Here is a 24,509-nt window from a genome sequence, read left to right as displayed (position 1 = left end):
GATCTTTTCTTTATTGATTTCTTCCAATTGACCACAGTAAAGCTAAGATGGTCATGCCCAAACCCCTACAGGATTTCCCTTGGGGGCTTTAAGACCACGCCAGCAGCTGATGAAGCATAATATGTATGCATGAAGATGGTTTTATGTTAATGAAGCCATTGCATTGTGCAGTTATCATGGCAGGGCAAACTGTTACTTCATTTGGAATTGGTCTGTGATGTTATGATGATGATGATTTTTTCATCTGTTTCACTTGTTCAAATGACTGATTTTGCTGTTTGTCCACTCTCCTTATTTGTTGCTGTTTTCAGATGGGGAAAGCATTCACACATACCTGTTCATTATCTACATGGTTTTCGGAGATGCAGGTGCCTACAGAGGATGCCCTTTCATTGACTGGATAGAGGCAGTTGGGTATATTTTCTGCTAAATACTTGTTAAACATGCATGCAGGGCTGGAAATAAAAGACCATAAGTTGGAGAACTATCTCAGAGAGAGAGTAAGAGATTGTCAAACCACAAAACCACATAGAAATTCCACTATTCAACATTTAGTTAAGGTGTAATAGAAAGAACAACGATTCACCAACAGTCGACTGCATGCTGTCTCTGCAGTTCACCCTTAAAAACTAAGAAAGCCTTGTCAGCCTATCAGAACGCTGTTCTGTAGCTTCAGCAGAGACACCACCTTTCCTCAGCTGACGTAAAATAAAGTTCTCTGTTTGCCAACAGAACTACAAAACATTGATTAGTGATTTTGGGACACACACACACACACATCACCACCGCCGCCGGCTAAGAAATCATCCGAAAACTGTCGGTGGGAAAATAGAGTTTGTGCTTTTCAAAGAGAGAGGGGAGAGGGCTGGATTTGTTCTGGCAAGCTTCTGGAAGTTGGAGCATCTTGTTTCAAAGTAGCGGGGAAGTGAGGAGAGGGATGTCGAAAACAAGGGACGAGAGGAGTTAAAGGTAGGGAGGAGAGAGAGGTATAGAAGAAGGGAGGAGAGAGAGGTAGAGAAGAAGGGAGGAGAGAGAGGGAAGGGCCAGAGGGAGAGAGGAGTTGGGGATGAGAGAAGTGGAGAGGAACTTTAGCACTTGGACTTTGTTTCTTGTTTCCCAATGCTAATTTTTTAAACTTAATTGTTAAACTTAAAATGTTGAACTTTTAATATATTAATACTGGGCTTGTAACAATTTGGCCAGACTAGCTGAAATTCCATTCTACTAGCCCAATAGGCAACTTAACTCAGTTTCTCCATCCCGAAAATGTAGAGAATCTCATGAATCGGCACACAAATGATGGTTGTTTTGTTGTCATTCTGACCTATTTAGATGCCAGGACCTTTTACAATGTTACATAAAGCCAGAGTTCTCAAACATTTTCATGTCAAGGACCCCCAAATGGACCCACCTTAGGCCACTGACCCCCATTTGATAAGAGTCTGCCCAGGGACCCATATGGGAAGTTGTTGATTTAGTATTGAAATGTAGAACTTTCTAGACTGTAGGTGGGGAGATAATAGTGGTGAGAGTGAAACTTATGATCAGAATAGTCATTTTAAAATCATTGTAAAGTCATTGTAAACTCTCTAATTGGAAAAAAATTCTGGTAAATAAAATAATAATGAAATTATACTATTCATAATTTTTTGGGGGGACCCCCTGGAACCCCCTAAAGGATCCCTGGGTGTTCCCAGACCTCACTTTGAGAACCACTGATACAGAGCAACATAGACACCATTAGATAATTGCTTCTGCTTCCATTTTCTTTGATTTCCCAATATTTATACCCAGAGCATTTAAAGAACACAGGACAACCCTGGCACTGTGCTGATGGTCTCATGTCTTACTTGCCTTTTTGCTGTGTGGCAGGTTTTAGGATGCGCTCCCTGAGGAAGACGGTGTTGCTAGCCATCTTGGTGTCAGTGGTGCTGGTATTGGCCCTCCTCCATTCCTGGCCCACCCGGGCCTACAACACTGTGGATGTGTGGCAGCGACCAGGGCCCATAGTAGAGAGGCATCTAGAGGAGAGGCTCCCAGAACCAGACCACCGATTAGGCAACATCCCCTATCACTTGAGGGAGAGTGTGGCAAGGTGAGGGTTAACAAACAGCAGTAATATATAGACCAAGCAATATATACCATGCATGAAACCAACTCGCCACAACAGATCTGAGCTAAAACTGTCTGACGGAATTGATTGTGTGTCTCTGATGATTCCTCCAGTCTGTTGGCGCGTAATGGGTGCGTATGCGAGGGTGAGAGTGGGGGCGTAAACCTGCCCTTCGCCCAACTCTTATTCCCACGGGTGTCGGCTCACCCCCTGCACACCGCCTTCGAGGCCGCTGAGCTGGAGGAAATGAAGAGAAGACGGGCCAAGGAGTACCAGAGTTTCCAGATGAGGTGAGCAGCAGCATGAAACAGAAAGGTGAAATAATTCAGTCATCCCACGAATATTGGATCACTCTGAGAATAGAATGTTCCCAATTGTAATGAAGGAAGGATGGAGCTGCACCTCAGCACAAAATGATTAGTAAAACATGCCCTGGAAATCATTATGAAGGTGCATGATGTACTGTCTTGAGATCTTGATCTTATAAAAGCACTGTTTTCTCATGTAGCTCAACCCTAAATCTGCTCCAGATCACTTAAAGTAATGAGGTCAAGAAAATTGCAGTTTTCTGTAGACAGTTATTAAATCTCTGTGGTTATGAAGATTCCTTCCAGGCTTGACCTTCTCTAATGTGGATGTTTCCCTTCAGGTCTCAGACCCCTGCAGATGTTCTCATAGTTGCAGAGGCCAACAATCCCTTACAGTATCCAACACAGGGGGTGGAGGTGCGGCCGCTGAAAACGATCCTCATCCCAGGTAGGACTCCGGATGGGAAGGGTGACAGATCTTTTAACAAGAGACATCTTATTAAATAATGATTTGTAAAATTAGATTGCTGTGGAAAGACCCAACCATATAAATCGATCCCATCTAACAACGAGGGCGCAAGCGTTTTCTTGGTGCTCTGGTGTAGGAGTGTGTGTGTGTGTGTGTGTGTGTGTGTGTGTGTGTGTGTTGGGGGGGTATGCATGATTGGAGTGAGTGAAACTATATTGACTTTACAAATTTAGCAGACAACTGCATTAGTTCTGAAGAAAATGTGAGTGTGCTTGCTCAAAAAGCAATTGTCTATTTGTCTGTGTGAGTTTGTGTGTGTGTGTGTGTGTGTGTTTGTGTGTCCCTCTCCCTTCTCTTAACTTCTTCTCCCTCTCTCTCCTTTCCCCTCTTTCTCTCTATCTCCCTCTCGCGCTCTCTCTCTCTCTCTTTCTCTCACTCAATTCAATTCCATTGAACAAGCTTTATTGGCATGTCTGTTCTGTAACAATATTGCCAAAACAAATGTGCACTGACAGCGCTCATCAAGAGAAACGAAAGAAAGGCAAACAGTACATTTGCCTCACAGACAGACAGTACAAATATCTATCATAACATGGGATAACAGACGAACAGTAATAGAACCATATGGACCGGGTCGTGAGAGGACAGGGATGTGGAGTGTTAGCCGCCGTCACTCAGGCTGTGGCACCTCGCCACATATTTTGCTGCTGTTTTTGCAGCATTTCCATCACCTAGAATTGTAATTGTAACTGTTTATTTTCAGTTAGTTGATAAAATTCAGGAATTGGCATTTTTAAATAGGTCAAAATATGTCATTCTTATATTTTCACCTCTGTCTCTACCTCACCTGCCATGCAGTGACCACATCTCCTTTCATCTTTTGGGAGCCAGGTGTTTTTTTGTGCCTTCCCCCTTCTATAGCTAGACTGTGGTCACCGAGCCTGTACTTGGTCAGGATCTGTCTCTGCTTTTTATCTTATTTTCTCTCTCTCTCTCTCTCTCTCTCTCTCTCACTCCTCCCCCCTCCCTCTCTTTCTGTCTCTTTCAAGTAAGGAGGGAAAGGGGAGTGTGTGTGTGTGTGTGTGTGTGTGTGTCTGTGTGTCACTACACAGCTGGCCCTGCTTCTTTTAACAATGTGCAGATGTCCACAGCTGTTGATGACATCACCCCCTCTGAACATTCCGTCATTAGTGTGTGTTGGAAAATAAATTGCAACAAAAACGTATCGCTTAGAAAAGCAATAGCACACTTCTCGCGCTTTGATGCATAATACGTCGATGTTGTGCAGAAACAGTGGAAGGAGATGCAGTCCTGAGTAACAGTAGTGATCGCGTGCTCGCCTGCAGCAACCACTCTGTTTCTCTGATGTCAGCTGACAGGAAATGGATTAAATAAGTCCTTGTGGCTGGACCAAATAAATCTGTAAAGTGTTATCGTGTTGTTTTCAGGGCTGGCCTTACAAGAACTTCCCAGAGAACATTATTCAGTAAGTATATCACAATGTTTGTCAGAATTTTTAGCTCACACTGTCATTTCAAGCAATACTGGTTTATGTCTTGTTAAGTAGAGTATGCCTTTATACTTTATATCTGCGATCCTTTCATCCCGCCTGCTTTCCTTCTGTCCTAGGTAAACATTACTGCCACGCTGGGAACGCTGAACGTGGCAGCAGAGGTAGAGGGGGTAAAAATCAAAGGTGATGGCGAGATGCACATGAGCCTGTCCAGCAGCCTGCTGCCCAACCTGAATCGACAGCTGCAGTTCATCACCTACACAAACACGCTGTTCCACCCCAGCACCGCAGACACAGGTGAGGCTTCACTCCTCCGCCTATTTTGGGTGCAGAGCAGTGTCCGAAATTTACTTTTTAGCATTTGGCACAATTGGAAAAATGTACCTGCCAAGAATATTTTTTTTTTTACCTTTTTTTTACTGTTAAATAATAAAATATTTTTTACTGTTAAATAATATACATTTTTTCATGGAATATGTCACCCAGTCAGTGCTATTTTGTGAATCAGGTGCTGTGTGAGTAGTCTTAATTTAAACTTACTTCACTTATAAAATAATGAATGTTTTTTGTAGTCTTCATTTTTTTCTTTTTACTGGCCTCGCACCTGCTATGCGTCGCCACATGGGAATAACGTTAAGTTTCTACTAACATTAGGCTAGTTAAACATCCTGGCAACAGAGAAACTAGAATAAAAGTCAGCAGAAGTTTAGATCTTAAGCATAACAGGCAGCCAGTCAACAGAGCCATATTTTTGCTTTGATTTGATTGGCTCATGGTCAGAGAGAGTCAACGCTGGTCAGCAGGGACAAAGTTTGAGACCAGGTAAAGACCAAACACTTTATATAACTGAGCCATTCAAATGTTATTGTCTCAAAAACAGGTGAACCATACTGATTTATCTGCCAAAGACTAATTTTACCGGCATTTGGCAAGTTGGCAGGTGTTAATTTCAGACCCTGGTGCAGAATATAAATGTTTTGTGGATGGTACAGAAATGACAGTTCAACATAAATTCCTGAATCCAGTTTGGTATGTTTTCACAGATGAAATAGGTGAGGACGAATCACTCTAAGCAGCATCTAACAGCCATTCAACCAGTTAGGAGTCCTTCTGTTATTGAAAGTATTTTTTGCTGTGTCTTATAGTGCAGTTTGAGACAGAAGGACATCAAGCCATCTTCATTATCAAGATCCGTCATGGTGTTACCCCCAAACTCTACAACACAGGACCCAAAGGAGGTATGACACAAACACTACAAAGCCAGCATGTAAATACAGAACAATACACCTGCTACTTTTGAAATATGAATACAGTGTCCCTGAGTACTAAATACAATAGAATAGAAAAATACAGGACAATACACCTGTTACTGTAGAATTTGATAAAAAGCTAACGTGTTTTTCTCTGACCTCCTTTCTCTGCAGAGTACAATGTCAGCGCCCTTGTTACCATAGCTACGAAAACGTTCCTGCGTTACGACAAGCTGCAATATCTTATCGACAGCGTGAGAAGATACTATCCTACTGTAACCATAGTAATTGCTGATGACAGTGAGAATCCCAAAACTGTTTCTGGGCCCTACATCGAACATTACATAATGCCTTTTGGAAAGGTATGGAAGTGCACGACACAGTTGTATCTTTGCAGCCAAACAACATAAAAACATATACCAGTGGTGGAAAAAGTGCTACAATGTCCTACTCAAGTAGAAGTATTGTTACTTTGCTGATATTTTACTTAAGTAGAAGTAAAGTACTGGTATAAAAAGTATCTAATTTAAAATGTACTCAGAGTAAATGTTACTGAGTTACTTTTTAAAAAAGAGAACATTGTTACATGTGATCTTTTCCATGCAATTCTTAAAGGACGAGAAGACGGAGTTCAAACTACATTCTTTTAACTGGAAAAATTACAAAATAAAGTGCACAAACAAAGTAAAGCCAGATTACTCTTCTCTTCTTTGCTGACAGATTATTCACTGTGAACGGCTCCACAGTTGGCCAATTTATGATTGTCCAGTATCTGATGCTGATGGAGAGCCACAAAATCTGTACTCTGTAATGGATGTGATTTAAAATGTAGTGAAGTACAATACTTAAGTAAAAACGTACTTAAGTAAATGTAAAATTGCTGACTTCAGTCTCGTGTGTCCTAGGGCTGGTTTGCCGGACGAAACCTGGCTGTTTCCCAGGTGACCACCAAGTATGTCCTGTGGGTGGATGACGACTTCATCTTCACATCCAGCACCAAGCTGGAGAAGCTTGTGGATGTTTTGGAAAGGACCACTCTTGATCTGGTGAGGGACAGTCACAGAGGAATACACTTTTAATAACGATCCCCTTGACAAATGTGCTCCGTGGAGAGCTTAGTGGTTTAGATTGTTTGTGGCAACCAACGTGGTGTTTTTGCTGAGATGTCAGTTACTGAAGTCAGTGAGTCACACAGTCTATGTGTGTGTGTGTGTGTGTGTGTGTGTGTATGTGTGTCCAGGTGGGTGGTGCAGTGCGGGAGGCAACAGGGTATACTGCCACCTACAGGCAGACCATATCCATCGAGCCAGGGGAAGAGGATGGCGACTGTTTACACATGAGGAGAGGATTTCACCACGCCATCCAGGGCTTTCCGAACTGTGTTGTCACCGACGGGGTCATCAACTTCTTCCTGGCTCGCACTGATAAGGTCCAGCAGGTGGGCTTTGACCCGCGCCTGGCCAGGGTGGCTCACCTGGGTGAGTACAGGCACATTTTTTCTTCTCAACCAAAAATCCCAGGCTCAGTATTCTTCTTTAATCTCAATCAACCATTGTTCGGAATATCCATAACACAAATCAAAATTTGAACTAAATGCGGAGAGGATCAAGCATAGAATATTAAATCATATCCTTAGTTGTTTGTTTTATGAATCTTCATCTGATTTAATGCAATTTTAATGTATTTGGCTGAATTGTTTTGTTTTTGTTTTGCTCTACAGAGTTTTTCATCGACGGCCTGGGTTCTCTCCATGTGGGATCTTGTGATGATGTCATTGTCAATCATGCAACCAAGATCAAACTCCCCTGGGTCAGCCAATCAGAGAGCGACAAGACTTATGCTAAGTTCCGCTACCCATCGGCCTCCTCTGATGCCACGCATACTAAAAATGGCCTCCTGTTCTTCAAGAACCGATTTCAGTGTTTGACTCATAATTAACTCCTCCTCTCCGCCCACCTCAGCTCTCCAGCTTCAAGATTCCTGCTCCTCCTGAGTTGCCAAAGACGTTCTCCTCCAGTGTGTCCCGCCAGATAAGATTTCAGACAAACACTTTTTATGCCTCCCCCAAGATTGTCATTGTGCCATTAGAGCAGCTTTAGCCTATTTATTCTGTCCTTACTAAACATGCTCTGCAGAGAGCTGACAGTCAATACATTTCCAGAAGCCAGATATGAAAGTTCAGGCTCTTTCCCAGAGTGAAGTGTAAAACAGTGAAAATACAGAAAAATAAAAAGGACATGTTACAATCAATTGTAGTGCAAACATATTGTCTTGTTTACATAGATCCAATTAATTGCAAATCAACGCCACCATTCTTCCTCTTTATCAATAGCATAACTCCTCATAGTGTAGCCACTCTTGATCGACTCAAGGTTATGAAGAGATTATGCAAAAAGTGTTTCTCAAATCTTATCTGGCTCGATGCTGCTGAGTCATCCTATTATAGAGACCAAGAATTGAGAAAAGCTAAAACCCGACAGGTGGCACGCTGACATTTTGGAAAAGGAATCATAGAGTCACTTCATTTTCATACTATTTTGAAGAGAGCGGAGGCATGTGTGTCCCCTGTCCTTCAACTTGCACTATATAAAAAGACTGAGCTGGGGAAAGCAATAGCGGCGGAGTCTAAGAATGAGGACTCACTCTGAAGCGAGGACAAGGGACACTTCCCACAGAGTGACAATCTTGTAGACACAGAGCGTAGGTACCTTTTTACCAATGCCATATGAAGAACGCATTCAAAACTTTCAATGTGTGGTACCTAAGCTCTGTGACTGGATGTGTCTGGCTGGTGGTTTGGCTGGTGGTTTTGGGGGTGTTTTTACCTCTTATTTCTTTGTGTTACGGTTTTGCTGCCCCTTACCCAGAATCCTTTGTGTCATTCGTGAGTGGTTTGCGTTTGAGGAGGAGAAGCTTTGGATCCCGTCCATGTGGCGTCAGACGTGGAATTTCCTGATCTGGGAATAGCCTTGTTTCCGTCCTTGTCTTCTGCTGTCTGTCACTCTCCAGTTTCCTCAACAAGCATCTAAGAAGAGGAGCGTTTCTGTCCATGCACGCCAGTGAATGACGTTGAAAGTGATTGCATTTTTACATGCTGCCTAACAGAAAAGTTGGATTGACCAAAGTGCATGTATATATTTCCTCATCGTAACAGAAAAAAAGAAAAAAAAATAGCAGCACATCAAGACAGAATAGGTATGAATGGCACAGTGTGATGACGTAATGACATAGATGAGACACTGTAGAAGTAGTCAGAGCATGGAAGGAAAACTGCGAGTGACACCTAGTGAGATGATGGAAATGAGACAAGAAATTGAGATTGTTAGGCACCAAGGCTGGAAAATCATGTTTTATACTGACAGTTCCTCTATCCTATCAAGGGTCGTGTCCAAGGCTACGGCACACTCATGCCTGAAGAAGTGATTATGCTGTTCTTTTATACCATGGCCTTTAGATGGCACCCTTGTGTCAGACTATTGTTTCCTAAGTCAAACTACAAATCAGTTTTTAACAGTCATTTGTTGTTAGCAACAAGGTGCCAGAGATTCAACAACTGAAATTGTTATTTTTGTTCCTTTTTAAATCTTGAGAGGAATATTTTGAAACTGTAACTATTTTGTGTGATGTTTCTGTCTGCTATGGACTTTTTTTCTTCACCAAAATGGGATGTTAGCTTTGTGGACGAGGGCCGAAACCTAACTTGAGATACAACTCTTAATTTCTGAAGTCTGTCAATGAAACCAATATACAGTACCTTTGTGCTATTGTGCGTTCTAAATTTTGTCTCATGTTAGGATTTGTAACTACCCACGGATCTATAGTTGAGCTAAATTTTTTTTAACAGTGATCACTATTGTTCTAACATTGATAAAGACATTTATCTTGCCTGCTTCACCCAACAATCACTGATATAAATCTTCTGATCACTGAAGAACCTGTCTTCACCACCTGCTGCATTATTAGTCTTTTTATTTTCAACTTTTGACATATTAAAATATCTGTGGGAAAAAAAAACAATATTGTATTCCCAAAATGTTTGTGCTAAACTGGACACTGTCCGACTGCCACAGCTTCAATCCCCTCCATAGCCGGTGTGTGTCCACCAGTGTAAGATGCTCAGGTTAAGAGTATCAGCAAAATGCCTAAAACATAAATGCATTTTCCTCCATGCTCCTTCACATTTATTAATTTGTTTATTTCAGGTTTGCAGAGTGATGTCTATGAAGTGAATCTGCTGTCATCTTTCCTGTCTTAAAAAGCATCAAATGCAATAGTTGGCGCTGGCATCATAACAACAAATTCATACGATTGCTGAGCATCTTTCATACTAACATTGATTCACTCACAGTCAACACCCATTTGTGACTAATGGGTAATGGCAAATTCTTGGAAAATGCATTCTAAGAGAAAATTGTTTTTCATGGGATGAAGAAGACAAAGAAGCAAATTAAAGCAACTAAAATCTCAAATGTTTCGCTGCCAGATTTATGTGAAAGAGGCTTAACTGTATTGTTCATTTTGCAACCTGACACTCAACAGCAGCCTTTTTATCCCCCTGCCATTTGATGAGTGCAGTGCATCAGTGGATCAGTGCTAAGTAAATGGACAGCAAATGGTTGTTTTTACATGTGACGCATCTAATTGATTTTCCCGTCTAAGTAATTTGAATTATGACCAATGGAGCTGCACTTTAAGATGGGGAGATTATTGTGATAAACATCGTTGGGAAATGACAAATGGAAAATAATAGCAATTATTACTATTATTATCAGCTTTGTAGTGTAGCTCAACCATAACAACAGAATGAGAAGCCAACGCTGACTGGATTTTTGTTCATTTTAAAATACATGCTAATCCCACTGAGAGTGTCATTTAAGGATTAAGGTGTAGTTGCTGGTAGAGAACCACAGTTTTTATTAGTTGTGAGTGACATCTGAGTGTAAGCACATTTCATGTTAGTGTACTGAAATAAAGGCTTTGCAGCTAGGGGATGAAGAGTGGAGTGACAGTGGACTTGAGTGTTTCACAGCTCACAGTGAAAGAGATAGTTGATTGTTAGCACTTTAAAGCTCTTATCTGGGATCAGAGAGGTGGAGGGTGGGGCGTAGTGACTGGGACAGCAAGTGTGAAGAAGCCCTTTTATCTGCACACCGGGGGACAAAATGACACTTGATCACACACACTTGTACACACACACACACACACACACACACACACTCTTTCTATCTCTCTCTCTCAGAACATTATATAGGCCACCGGATGCAGTTAAATTGTAAAAGGGGAGAAGAGGTGATTTGTTTTCAGAAACAAACAAAAAAGGCCTTAACTCCATAAGTATAAGATAATATGACATCTCATATTATCTTATGAGGTAAGCTGAGATAAGATACAATGAAACTTTAATGATCCCCATGAAACTGGGTTATTGCTGCAGCAAATAGTGAAATGATACAGCAAAGAAAAATATAGCAAATGCGACTTACGGAAACACCCAACTGCCAGTGTAAACTGTAGTGGTTCTAGTATGGATGACATCATTATGAGGGTGTGCAAAAAAAAATAGCAGTAGAACTTATTGAGACAGAGAAAAAAGATTAATTCAAAATATATACAATATGAAAAGCATAACACAATATTAAATATATATGCAGCATTAAATAGGGGAAATTTATAAAATATCAATATATATGCAATATCTGAAAAATGAGAAGACTAAGAGAATATGAAGAAACAAATATGTGAATTTACAGCATATGTACAGGATGTTCATGTGTGCATTGTGCTCACATTAACAGGTCTACAGACGGCCATGCATATGTACTGAAATTGTCTAGGTGTGCATTGTAAATGACCATTCACCTCATCAATACATTCAATTTACAGATGTTGATATGGATGTTGGATGCATCGCTGTCCCCTTATCAAAAACTCTGGAGGTGCCATTATGTACAAAAAACAACAATAAGTAACAATGTGCAAAGCCAATGTTCATTTTTGTCTGTTCTCAATATCACAATCATTATCAGAACATAATTATGGATGGAGGTATCATATGGACAGATAATGTGTCCCAAGATGCGTTATGTGTGACTCATATGAAGAGACTGTACAGAAATATGTATGGATCAGAAACTGTGCCAGTAAATGACATGTAGATTAGTCCAGAGTGTAGGAATGTGAAAATCAATCTAAGGTAGTTCATATAGACTGCGTCAGCTCCTTCCTAGTTGGCTGAGTCCGGGGCCGTTTGAACAGGATGCATTGTACAGTCTGATGGCTGTTGGCACAGAAGAGCGCCTGCTCCGTGTTGCTTGGGCCTGGAATGCAAATTGAAAGGTGTCCAAGCCTTTCACCAGCGGTCTGAGGCGCTGCGGGACCGGCCTTTTGAAGGTCTTAGTCATTGGGGATTATACTGGGCCGTCCCTTCTTAGGCACTGGGACAGTGCAAAACACAAGCTACTTTATTGATCCCTAATGGAAAAAATTATCTTTTGGCTTGCTGTAGGGTCAGCTGCAGGCCAGCACCCAGGGGTGGGAATCAATGTCCTGCTTAATGCCACAGGAGCTTGAACCCAGGACCCACTCATTACATCACTATGCTGCCCACTGTAAACCCACTGTTCAATACTAATTGCTCAACTCTTATTCTATCAAATATATCTTCAAATATAAATATTCAAACATGTATAAAAACTTTCAGAATGATAAATTCTGGATATTCAAATTAATGATGTGATTAATTCATTCACGGTCATGAGGTTGAGGATGATGTTCTCCAATCTCTGCACTAGATGGCGCTATATACCAACAGGATCACAATTTTCAATCCACTTTTGGGTCAATATTCTCTGAAATCTCTTGAAAAAACCACACCAAACCAAACGGGAAGTCCACACAGACCTGATTTTCAGCAGATAAAAGCCACATATTGCAGAATGGGAAAGCTATAGAGACAGTGGAGGCAAGCAAAGCTATGAAGATGTACTGTATATCCTAATGGGCCAAGGTGGGTGCTAATGGAGTGTGGTGGTGGGAGGTTATGTTACATCTAGACGCACAGTTTATCATAACAAAATGGGCATATGGAAAAGACATTAATTTACAGAAAATAGGTGAGTACCATCTCCTCATCGAGGCATGAAGGCCTGGTGGTTGGAGGGATTTCAAGTAAAAAACTACATCAACAATCTGACTGCAACAGACATTTTCATGATTTCCTCCTATAAGTGACCTCTGAACCTGCTCAGGGCCACAAAATGTAACTGCAGAAATTGGGTGACGAGCTATTGTAGCATTCATGTTCTCAAAAATGCACAGGCCCATTTATCTTTACAATATGTTAACCCCCATATGGGCATACATGTAAGGAATTGTTTTATGTTCCAACATAGCTCCTAAAATATTTACATTTTCTTAGAGAAATCCTTAAATTATGAACAATATTCTAACAGTGTGTGCATTTCTCTTTATTTCTGTGTGTGCATAAGGACATCATAAGTCAGACGCAGTTTTATTGATATGATCCCACAGAAGATTATTTACATTCAAGATGACAGTGACAGATGAGCACCTCTTTTTATCTTTGTTCCCTTTTTCCTCTTTCTACTTGATTATGACGTGAGCTTTGTGTGAGTTTGCAAATGTGTTTTCTTCAGATAACATTTTAACAATGGCAGGGTTAAAATAGCCCCCCAAAGGGAAAACATATCCATTGCTATTTTGCAGGGTGTGCACAGACATACACAACATGTACAGATTCAGATCCCATAGTTCAGCTGGAATCTACAGTAACCCTTTAAAGGTCCACACATGACAAAGTGGGAACCCGGTGTCGAGAGTGAATTCAAGGAAACTGTCATTTTAGGACACAGAATACGACTGCGTACAGGGCTTTGCTGCCCCAATTCATTAAATGAATAAAAGGGCTGTATGGTCCCTTATGAAAAGTAGTATACAATAGAAAAATATCCATCAAGGAATTTTCAATGGAAAAAAGTAAGAAAATTATACATGTACGCTATGAAGGGCAACCTCTGTGGTGCTTCAAAAACACATTTTCACACATCTAATCATCACGGGTACGTTATCACCAATTATAGATGTGTGTATATGTGGTATACACACATATGCACATGCACACACGCACACACTCTCTCTCACACACACATACATACACACAACCAAATCAATATTATCACACAAGATCAAAGGTTGAAATCCTGATTAGCCTGCACTGTAGTGGTATATAAAGGTTTCAAAGGAAATTCAGGACAAAATGTGTAGACAGACAGAGACAGTGAGACCATGGTGACGTCTGTGTAGGAATAACGCCTGAAAGAAACACCGCCGATAGAGCGTATTCAGCTTTCTCTCAGCTGACCGACTCCTACTCCAGAGTGGGAAAGTGAGTTCATGGGTCATCGCACGTCACTACTGCTCATTCTCTCAGCTGATCCAGGTTGTTTGGGCGATGCACTGCATAAGCCCCGCCCTCATTACATGTGGTTCCATGGAAGCTGTCAGTCATAACCTGAGAAGATTTAAAAAAAAGCAGTTGTAAATGTAGAACTTCAAAGGATAGAAAGAACATTCCCATTTATTACCAGAGCTGCACAGAGATTGGACTTGTTCATGTAATGACACACACCACTTAACATGATTCTAAAAGATTACTGATTACAAACGCTAAAATCGAAATGCCCTGTCTGGTTGGCCCAAATCTGTTCTACATTATTTTGTGCATTGGCAAAAATTGAGATTCAACTCTAAACCACTAGTGGGTGAAAAAGTGAGACGGGTTGAAATTAAATCCCTTCTCTTCTGAAAAAAGAAGGAAAAAACCACAGGGTAATTTGAGCTTTCTTGCTGGACAGGATAACATTTTTTCAGTTAATAATTACTATAACCTAGACATACACTCATACTAAAGCTTAAAGCTTAGTGTTTTAACCTCATAGGCACTGGGTCATTTTATATTTGCAGAGATAAGAGTATGGAGCCAAAACATAAAAAGATCATGCTGTTCCAAATCTCACTGTAAGAAAGAAAATAGTGAAATCTGCAGAAATAGTGTATCTTGAGAGAGCAACGCTATGGACTGAAAGGCTTTAAGTGCCTAGAAAACCTGTTTCTAGTCCTCTACACCTAGTGCTGCATGGAAACAATGTAGGATGCAATAACACAAGGAAGGAGAATAAGAGGACAAGAGCCATTGTGTGGAAACAGGCCAGATAAGCATGTCTAATAAGAGCACTGTGATCAAAACCATTTCCTCCTCTTGGTGGAAGTCTGAGCAAATAAGATAAAACAGCAGGTCACTGGGCTTTTCCATAAGCTGCATGGCTCTCTCCTCTGCTGGTGTGGACACTGGCTAGAGATTAGCTTGACCAGGTTTGTAAATCCATGCAGAAACAACAACAGGATATTTCGCGAAGGCAAACAGAGGACCAGAGTCATTTCCCCTCATTATCAGTGATAGTGGCAACAACCTCAGGCCCCACGCCAGAGTTATAACGCCTCTACCTATCTGATCTACCCAATCTTAAACTTGGATTATAGTTTATATTCACAGGAACACGACTGTAAAATAGCTACTGTGTACTGTAAACAGTACAGTATAGTTATAAAGTCCTGAAATGATCATAGACTGCCTAGCCTGATAAATCTCACACCTGCACTGGTAGAACTGGAATAGTTAACGGCATTAGTTGTATAGCGGGATTCGTGTACCTGCATGCTGTGCTGGCCACGGGGGGGCAGGCCGTTGGACGTCCCATGGCAGTGTCTCACCTCTGGACACAAACCGAGCTGCTGAGGGGAGGACAGCAGGAGGTGACCTGGGCGAGGCGCCAGGGAACTGGGTTTAGAAACCTTAGGACAGAGAGAGACATGAAAGAGACAGAATTGTACCTGAAATACAAATACTATAACACTTTCTCATCGGATATGGGAGAGGGTTGTGTGTCGGATAGGTTGGGAACGTGCTTGTATGCAGTGTGCAAGTACTCACCTTCCTAGCCGTGTCCGAGGCCTGGCCGTGGCTGGGCAGGTGCAGAGAGGGCAGGGAGGCGTTGTAAGAGTGCAGGCAGGGCAGGTGATGTCGGTCGATGGACGCCGAGGAGTGAGGTCGCAGGCCGGAGGCTGACACAACGGGAGACTTCATGGCTCTGCCTAGGCTGTTTGACTTGCTTTCCCTGCGCTGGTACTCTATCGGGGATTGAAGGGCTGCAGCAGAGAAGAAGAGATGTAGAGTTACCTGGACGCACTACACCAATCTCGGATTTTATAGTAGAAACACTTGCTTCTAGGCTGTAGTACCATTCAGGAAGTTCCTCTGCGTCTCCAAGATCTGAACCACGTCGTTGACCCAAGCCCGCCGCGTCTCCGGAGAGGACGCCTGCATGATGAACCGCGTCACACTGCCGTCAGTCCCGCGGGAGGTCAGGACCAGACAGCATGGATCTTCCTCAGAGTGCTCCTCCACACCTAAGCAACTGACCTGCAGCGCAGACAGGAGCTGTGTTAAACCTTTAGACAAACACTAAAACACACACACACAAACGCATTAAAATGCAGTGTTCCTCGCACCTTGATGCTGTTTTTAAAAGTGTACCCTGGCAAAGAGAAGCCCTTCTTCTTGTCGATCGGCTCACTGAAGATGACCAGCTGCTCAAACAGGAAGACCCGCCTCTCCCGGGCTCTGGACAGGCAGCTGCTGTCCTGCTCGCTGACAGAGAAGGTGTCCTGCTGGAGCAGCTTCCCCTGAGCGGTGATTTTCCCCTGTAATAGCAAGAGAGCTATTGTCATTTCAGTCATTTGGTTTTAGGATGACAGAAATCTAATAATAATAATCTCATGCATGCCTCACCTCAAAGCCTTGGAGCCTGCCCACATTCATCATATCATTACAGCGTTTAGGCACAAAACACATCACTTCCACTGCCCTCTGATGGGAGAAATTGGAAGGATGAAGATAGATGAGTGAGAACGCCAAGCTCTCGGTACACAAAGGTGTGCTATATAGGCTTATTCAGAATTAAATGTTATATACATTTGATATACTGTATTCCATAATGTTTTAGGAGACCTCTCACCTGAAGCTCATCAACGTCCCTTCCTGCTTTGCTGTAGTACTTCAGGAAGTCCTGAGGGTGCCAGTTAGAAGAGAGACGGTTACTTAGAGTTGTAGAGGTTTAAGCAAGAAAGTTATGTTGATTTCTCCTATTTCAAGATGTAAGACTATTATCCTCTGTGAGATTATGAGGCTGATGGGAGGACTGGTGACTTTTAATGGTCAAGTTTCAAGTTTTTTTTCCCCTTTTTTTATTTATAACAATGGTCATTTGTTGCAATTCAATTACATCATGAATCAAACTTCTAACAACCTTCAGACAGAATTTTCATATATTTACGGCCATAAAGACACACACACACACACACACACACACATACACATTTCACATTTCACATATTAGATAACATGCCTTTAGCAGTAGCTGATACTTCATGATCCTCTGAACAGGTTTGATGAGCAGGTCATTGAGTTGCAGCCTGTGGCCCAACTGCTGCCTGAGTTCCTATCAGGCAATAAAAGAGGCAATAACTCTGTCAAATACACTGAAAACACAGAGAAAGGAGCCTGGAAGAAAGTGCCTCAATGAAAAAAGAACTGTGGTACTGAAGGTAAGTCCTCACCTCAAAGTAGGACTCAATGTACTCAGAGACAATGTGCTCTGACTTGGGTTTGTTCTGACAGTACACCACATACATGTGAAGACGCCGCTCCTGGAGATTCAAGAGAAAAAGACATCAGATGACGCGTGTGTGTGTGTGTGTGACAGAGAGAGACAGAGAGAGAGAGAGAGAGAGAGAGAGAGAGAGAGAAACACTTTGGTTCCTCTCAGTTAGGCCGTGTTCTCATTCCCCTCAAGGCTTTTTTGAGGTTTGTTAAATAAGTGCAGGAACTTTGCCTCATTAAATAGTTCCAGTGGCTGGGGAAGAATGGTTTAATTTGCCGTGGCTTAATTAAGCATGCCACACTAGATTGACCGCACTGGGAAGAGAGGCTGAGCTGGAAAAGCTGCACCAAATCAGAGAGGGATATTCTCTGTGTGTGTTTTATTTTTTCAATATCTTATTCTCTTGCTGCAGCAAGTCTATATGCTGATATGTATGTAAAGGGACATGTGCGGTACTCAGTGTAACACGATCAGCAGCTCATTTTGCTCATTTGTCAGTCCAGCTCATTTTCAGACAGTGCGGCCAATGGACTGCATCTTTAACAGCAACTGTTGACACTGGCTTTTCTACAGCCTAATTATTCTGCAGCTAGTCCTGCAGACAACTGAGCTGCAAGACGAGGACACATCTGGATGGCAGCGGGCCAAGGCTTTATGCACAGTCACAGTCTCTGAGAAGGCCGTAACCTCCGGCCAAACTCAAAACACACAGACAACAGCAACTTCCCATGCGCACACTCGCACTCACTGATGTATAGACTTACATGTTTGATGAAGAGTTGGGCCAGGCTGTCTGGTTCACCCACACATTTCTCCAGCTCTCCCAGGAAATAGCTGTGTGACACCCAGCAGAGAAGGTCAGGCAAGAATACTCATCCAGCCAAACACATGCACACACACACACACACACACACACACACACACGCAGGCAGGAAACAAATAGCCATATGGGACATGACACACACGCTGAACCCCCGTGGAACATGAGACGCTAGACAAAATAAGTGTAAACCGTTCACCATGACATTGTTCTTGTTAATAAGTACAGAGAAAGTGCGAGAAAGAAAGAGAGAGATAACAAGAGACACTCCTCTGACTCACTCCTTATGCCAGTCATAGATCTGGTGGATGTTTCCAAACACTATCTTGTCTCTCCCTTTCATGTCCTCTGGAACTCCTTGACTGGCCATGGTGGCCATGTAGCCCTATACACACACACACACACACACACATACACACACACACGTCACTAATAACATCAGAGGCTGCTAATTTCCTCTTTCACTTGAAGCCAAATGGAAAAAACAGAATCCAGGTTATACTGTAAATGTTATTGTTAATGAATCTTATGTTAAAGACTTAATATAAATACTATAATACTATAATCGAATTATTTGACATGTTTAGTAATTGCTCCTCTTGAACATCTTTGGAAGCATGGAAGAATGACACACCTTCACTATGAGCCCAAGATCTTCCACATACAACTTCTCTGTCTCTATCAGCTCTGTCAGCACATAACTGAGAGAGAGAGAGAGAGAGAGAGAGAGAGAGAGAGAGAGAGAGAGAGAGAGAGAGAGAGAGAGAGAGAGAGAGAGAGAGAGAGAGAGGGAGAGATGGCAGGCTGAATGAAATTTACAACAATTATCATGGTATATTCAGAAAAAACACTGGTGGCAGAAGGTCACTGACGACACCATTTCTGCTAGTTGGTTACAAACCTACAAATCACTAATCATGTAGGCTAATTTGTCTTATATTGAAATAAATGATTTTCATTTTGGCACAATACAATTAGGAATGTATGTATGTGTTAATGTAAAGGTCAACACCTACATGCTCTTCTCTAAGGCATTTTTTCTATCCTCTTCGCTGTCCACTGTGGCAGACCATTGGCTGGTTGAGTCATCAGTCAAGGTGCTGTCATTTTCATCTGGGAGAGCGCTGAGGCTGGATCGGTGGCTCTGAAACAGACAAACAAAACACGGGTTTATATGACAAGCATGTAATGTTGTATTAGCACAGTTTGTGAAATGAAGTCCAACATGTGAGGAGACACAGTAGTCCGGCTCTTCTGGCCAGCTGCGTGGGACAGTGGAGCGCTGCGGTGTAGACTGCTGTCTGACCGATGGGCATAGGCCAGACACACACTTAAATAATTAGGCTTCATCTGCAGCTACAGCATCTCCTGATCCAGGCAGCAGACAGCACTGGAAATATGAGGAACTGAGAGGGACATGCCAGCCAAGGAACTTGCGGGCTATTCCTGAGGAACCTGTCAGTAGGGCAATTCTTCGCTTATCCCTTTTGGAAAATACTGCCACTCCAAATCCCAAGTAACCCTATAGTGATAAGCACTTTTTCATGCCTCTCCTCTCTGCTGAGGGTATTGCAGAGCAGAGAAAGTAGGAAAGTAGAATCAGGAATGATGGATGAAGGCGAATAATGAGCAACATTTGTACAAGTCATATGATAGGGTTTGGGTTAACTGACCAAGACAGAGTTATTTTATACCAAATATCACTCCTCACCTATAAAACAGTATAATCTCATATGAATTTGACTGTAATCCTCTTGACATAGTCACACCACATTTCATTCCCTCCCTTAGTGCACTGGATGATAATCCTTCAGTCAGTTTGTACATTAAAACTCCTCTTCTTTTCCTTTAATCTGACCTTTTAGCGTCAGTCTTTTTACTCTCTCACTCTCTCTGAGTTAATTATTGATGTCCTCACCTAACAGCCTGAGCAGAACTTACTCAAGCCCCATCTCCACACTCTGTTCCTGATCCTCTAGTCTATCAGCACTCATTAAAGATCGCTTAGCTTAGCTTGGGCGTTGCTTTTATGCACAGATGAAATGAATGAAACAGATGACTCATGCACCTCAGTCCGGGCATGACAAAGATGTTAGTAGTGAAGAGTTGCATATTGAACCTTGAGAATGGTGAGATCCAGATGCTACAAGGAGCCAAAGTAAACATAAAGTTGCAGGAGTATCAGTTGTTTTCAAATTAGAGAAACAGGAAAGACTGTGAGAGAGAGAGGGGGATGACATGTGACAAAGGTCCTGGGCTGGATTTGAACCCAGGATGTTGTGTTTACATGGAACGTGCCTTAGACCACTGAGGCATCAGGACATCCCAGTTGCAGCTTCTCCCTCCTCACTCATGTCCTAAAGGGCCAAGGGTTCAAAATGGCTGAAAGTGAGGTCAAAGACTCTCCTCTCTTCCAGTGGAGTGACATACTTCCTGCCTCTCTGGTTCAAAGGAATCCTTGTCTGATGTTGTCAAATCTAGATTCTCTTTCTCTTCTACTTAAACCAACCTGTCTCTGTCTAAGAAGGAGTATTGTCTACACCCCCCCCACCCCCACCCCCCCACCCCCCATCCTCCCAGCCCTGACCCTGTTTCTGCCTGACTGTTACGGACTGCTTGGCTGCCTGATTACTTCCAGATGCCGTCTGGAAAAGCCCACAGGATTGATTCCATTGCACAGGGCTTTTTAAAGTTACTCTCAGTATAGTGTAGTGTTTCCAGAGTAGTGTCTCTGTGTGTGTGTGTGGGTGTGTGTGTGTGTGTTCATGCGTGAATGTGTGCAGTCTTGCAGGGTCTTTGTTTGACTCCTTGCCAAAGAGTTTACTTTTGAACTATTGCTGATTACCTGCTTAAAATTGTAGACAGTAATGTAATAATGTAGTAATGTAATTGATAACAATGTAATCTGATTACTTTTAGTTACATTATTGGCCCTCAAATGTAAATGAATTTTTTGTTAAATGAATAATTCATCCCAATTTACAGCCTGCAATTTGTAAATTGTCACCAGCAATAATCACGAATAACCTTTTTTTTTTAAACTATTGTGTAAATAGTTGAATTCCACAATAAATTTCTATTTCTATGATTTCTATTTTGGAAGAAACTGTAATGGACTGCAGTTACCATTTCTGTAATCAGATTACTGTAATCCTCTTACATATAGCCTGCTACTCTCCAACTCTGTGTATATGTGAATGTACAATAAGTAGGAAACGGTTTTCTTCCTTGTTTATCCAAACGCCAGACATTCAAACTGACTAGCTGACTATACAGGCACTATAAACAAAATATGCACCAAAATGTGAAAATATGTTCTATTTATTAGACATAAGTGTTGGAAGTTAACTTGTGTGAGCAAATAAGAAGCCTTTCAAATGCAAATTAGTCCGGACAGGATGTACTGGAATGTGTGCACATGTATCATTCATATTTTGAGTGTGAGTTCCCTTGATATTTCAGTGTATTTCAGTGTATTTCATGTCATCCAGACTTCACTGGTTCAGGAGACTTGCACTGCTAAGGGGTTTGGATGATGAGAAAGGCTCCACTTAAAGACTTAAAGTGACTGTGTGGGAAGTGAAGAATTCAGTGGTGAGCAAACATTCGACTTTGGCTTGGCATAATTATTTCTTATAATCTGCCTTGACATAACGTACAAATGCTGAGCAAGCAAAGACACTGACGGACTGGGCACCAGATAAAAAGGTTTCACTTACTTTCTCCTAGTGAGTCTACTGAATGTTTGAACATTTTCTGATGGAAAAAGGATAATGAAAGGGATAATGAAAACATTTGATATTTCACATAAGGTGTCATTTCATATCAAATAAGTAATAACTTGTATGATTATATGGATACCACATGTTCAGTGCATCCAACTGTAACACAAGTACCAAGTTTTTGCTATAGTAACTGGTGTCTCCTCAGCCTTTCCCTCCAACTATAGCAAACCTATTCCTGGCCTCTAATTGAATATTGATATGAGTTTCAAAGGGAGATCTCCGCCTCACTGCCAGTGTTTGACTAATAGAGGCATCAGTTCACTTACAACTGTAGTCTCTCTCTGCGCTCTCAACCGAGACCGAATAAGCCTTCGAGTCAAAGGACTTGTGAATGTTCAGTCCATTGTGTGTGTGTGTGTGTGTGTGTGTGTGTGTGCATAAGAGAGAGATACCGTAAAAGGAAAGATGGAAAGAAGGAAAAAGAAAGAAAGAGAGAAAGAAAGAAAAAAGAATAGAATAGAATAGAATAGAATAGAATAGAATGAGGTTTACCAGACTCTGTGTCTCTCTGCCTTGCAGAAGGTCAGACAGGTAGCTTTGACAGGAGGGTTGTGCAGGAGAATGAACTGCTGGACTCAACAGACCATCTTTCCACTCCTGTAAAATACAAAACAGACAACAGCTGTTACAAACAAGGATATCAAAAAGCAGTCCTTGAAAAAAGAAACGTTATATAAATGTACACATGAAAGAGAAACTCTCATGCACCATTGGCTTGGCAAAGTTCGCTGGGTCTCACCGTGTCTCTCTCTGTAAAGGGGAGAATAGTGTAGTTGTCTTGCTGTTCCAGCGGCCGTCCCTGAGGTGCATCATGGGAGAGGAGGGACGGGGTCGGCCTCCCATCTAACCTGTACATCTGCTTCTCGCCCTTCCCCCCTCCTCCTCCTCCTCCTCCTCCTCCTCCTCCTCCTCCTCCTCCTCCTCCTCCTCCTCCTCTGGCATCAGAGCTCAGCTTGCGGACGGGATTGGTGAGCCATTTCTTCAGTGCGCTGACAGGGTGCCGCGATCCCCCAGACGGGGAGTGAGAGCAGGGGCTGGATCCGCCCGAGGCCTGGTGGGGCACGGAGCCCGCTGAGGGGGAAATACTGCCCTCGCTCCCTGCCACAGAGTATGGCTCTATTACAGAGAGAGAGAGGGAGAGAGAGAAAGAGAGAGAAGCAGAGAGAAAGAGAAGGAGGAAAGTGGTATGAAAAAGCATTGGGTTAAAGGGCAACAGCTAATTATGGGGTATATACTCTCAGGTCAGATTTGCAGACAGGGTTTCTGCACAAAAATGTCATTCAATTTCCTGTGTTAAGCCCTAACAGTAACTTTAGTAGCTGCAGCTACTGTAGCTACCAGTCTTAAATGATTATAAACACAAAAACAGTTCTGTTCTGACGGGGAAAGGCTAGAAAAATCCAAGGAATAAGGAATAATCCTCTATAAGGCGTACCATATAGAGTGTCTCAAACTGTAGCTTCATTGTGTGCATTTACTTACACCGTCAAAAGAAAGTGTATTTAAACCAAAACTGTGGTGGCACCGACCAAAGGGAGTTCCAACACAATTTCAGACAACAAAAAGTGCAAAGTTTCCTACTGAGTGTTATGAGAAACAGTATTGGAGTATTGAGACAATTAGAATAAATGTGGAGACAGTCTCCATACATACTCCGCTATCACATTATCTTGCATTTATAGAAGCTGTCACAGCTGATCTTTGTGTATAATTATATTATATATTGTTAAATATATGATACATCATATAAATATGATGTGGTACACAAAACAAAAAAGTAAAAATGTTTTCATGATTTACACCAGTGGTTTTCATTCATGTGCCATGGTAACCAAAGAGTTTGCAGGTTTTCAATCCAACCAAACACTACAGCAGCTGATTTCACCAGTTAGCTCCCCCCTCTGGTCGAAGGTGTGCTAATTAGTAAAATCAGCTGGTGTAGTGTTTGGTTGGACTTGAAAGCTGCATTGGGGCACATCGGATATAGTGTGGATAATGACTGAAGCATTAACAGAATATAGAGTCAAGTCAGTGTATTTCTCCAACGTCTGAGCTCATCGTGTCCGTACTGCAGCTCAGGATGGACTAATACAAGAGCTGTCACCCGTTTACACCGCAGAGGGATTTTGCTTTCAGTCTAAGGCCCTGGACTATGGAAACTGGTACCTAATCCTCAACCACACTGTTTTAATCAAGTACCCTAACATTAACGTTTCAGTCTATTCTGCTGATCCCAGCAAAGTGGAATCTTTCAGGAGCCCCATGTTGTCATTTTGGACACCTCCCAGAAGCCAATATTCCCTGTCAGCACATTTATGTAAGCTGCAATCATAATAACAAGCTTTCAGGAACCCAGAGAAAATCTGAGGCAGATATTTGCCCAAACTGCCTGATTCAGCCACTAAAGAAGACATAATATGACAATTTTTCTCTCTTCTTCTTTTCATTTTGGTTCTCCTGTCATTTCATTCCAAGCAATCGAGGAGCAAGGAAAACTGCTGTCCATCAAAATT

The 24,509-nt window shown here is 42.1% G+C and overlaps 2 protein-coding genes across 2 annotated transcripts; one reads left to right on the top strand and one right to left on the bottom strand.

The window, feature by feature from the left end:
* The first annotated feature begins 1,880 nt into the window (after positions 1-1,880).
* On the top strand, positions 1,881-7,591 carry b4galnt1b (beta-1,4-N-acetyl-galactosaminyl transferase 1b). Its single transcript, XM_071916538.1, has 10 exons — positions 1,881-2,095; positions 2,227-2,403; positions 2,763-2,869; positions 4,339-4,376; positions 4,520-4,700; positions 5,549-5,641; positions 5,828-6,015; positions 6,559-6,699; positions 6,894-7,131; positions 7,374-7,591. Exons 1-10 carry the CDS (start codon positions 1,881-1,883, stop codon positions 7,589-7,591), a joined length of 1,596 nt encoding a protein of 531 aa, XP_071772639.1.
* A 5,530-nt stretch (positions 7,592-13,121) lies between these two features.
* Positions 13,122-22,866, bottom strand: arhgef25b (Rho guanine nucleotide exchange factor (GEF) 25b). Its single transcript, XM_071916534.2, has 15 exons — positions 22,736-22,866; positions 22,489-22,593; positions 19,228-19,355; positions 18,846-18,912; positions 18,493-18,596; positions 18,156-18,225; positions 17,348-17,437; positions 17,137-17,229; positions 16,747-16,797; positions 16,521-16,598; positions 16,241-16,432; positions 15,971-16,151; positions 15,663-15,877; positions 15,383-15,523; positions 13,122-14,183 (listed from the first exon to the last, which is right to left on the bottom strand). The coding sequence occupies exons 1-15, from the start codon at positions 22,850-22,852 to the stop codon at positions 14,091-14,093; spliced, it is 1,725 nt and encodes a 574-aa protein (XP_071772635.2). The 5' UTR covers positions 22,853-22,866; the 3' UTR covers positions 13,122-14,090.
* Between the last annotated feature and the right edge of the window lie 1,643 nt (positions 22,867-24,509).

This window comes from Centroberyx gerrardi, chromosome 5 (assembly GCF_048128805.1).
Source record: "Centroberyx gerrardi isolate f3 chromosome 5, fCenGer3.hap1.cur.20231027, whole genome shotgun sequence".
NCBI lineage: Eukaryota > Metazoa > Chordata > Actinopteri > Beryciformes > Berycidae > Centroberyx > Centroberyx gerrardi.
This window is presented reverse-complemented; position numbering and strand designations above follow the sequence as displayed.

Coding starts and splice junctions, on each gene's coding strand:
- arhgef25b (XM_071916534.2), bottom strand. CDS start 22,852: ATGTACAGGTTAGATGGGAGGCCGACCCCGTCCCTCCTCTCCCATGAT. Junction 15,878..15,970: donor GCAGAGGAACTTCCTGAATG/GTACTACAGCCT, acceptor TCTCTGCTGCAG/CCCTTCAATCCCCGATAGAG. Junction 14,184..15,382: donor GTGGCCAGCACAGCATGCAG/GTACACGAATCC, acceptor AAATCTTCTCAG/GTTATGACTGACAGCTTCCA.
- b4galnt1b (XM_071916538.1), top strand. CDS start 1,881: ATGCGCTCCCTGAGGAAGACGGTGTTGCTAGCCATCTTGGTGTCAGTG. Junction 6,016..6,558: donor ACATAATGCCTTTTGGAAAG/GTATGGAAGTGC, acceptor CGTGTGTCCTAG/GGCTGGTTTGCCGGACGAAA. Junction 6,700..6,893: donor AAAGGACCACTCTTGATCTG/GTGAGGGACAGT, acceptor ATGTGTGTCCAG/GTGGGTGGTGCAGTGCGGGA.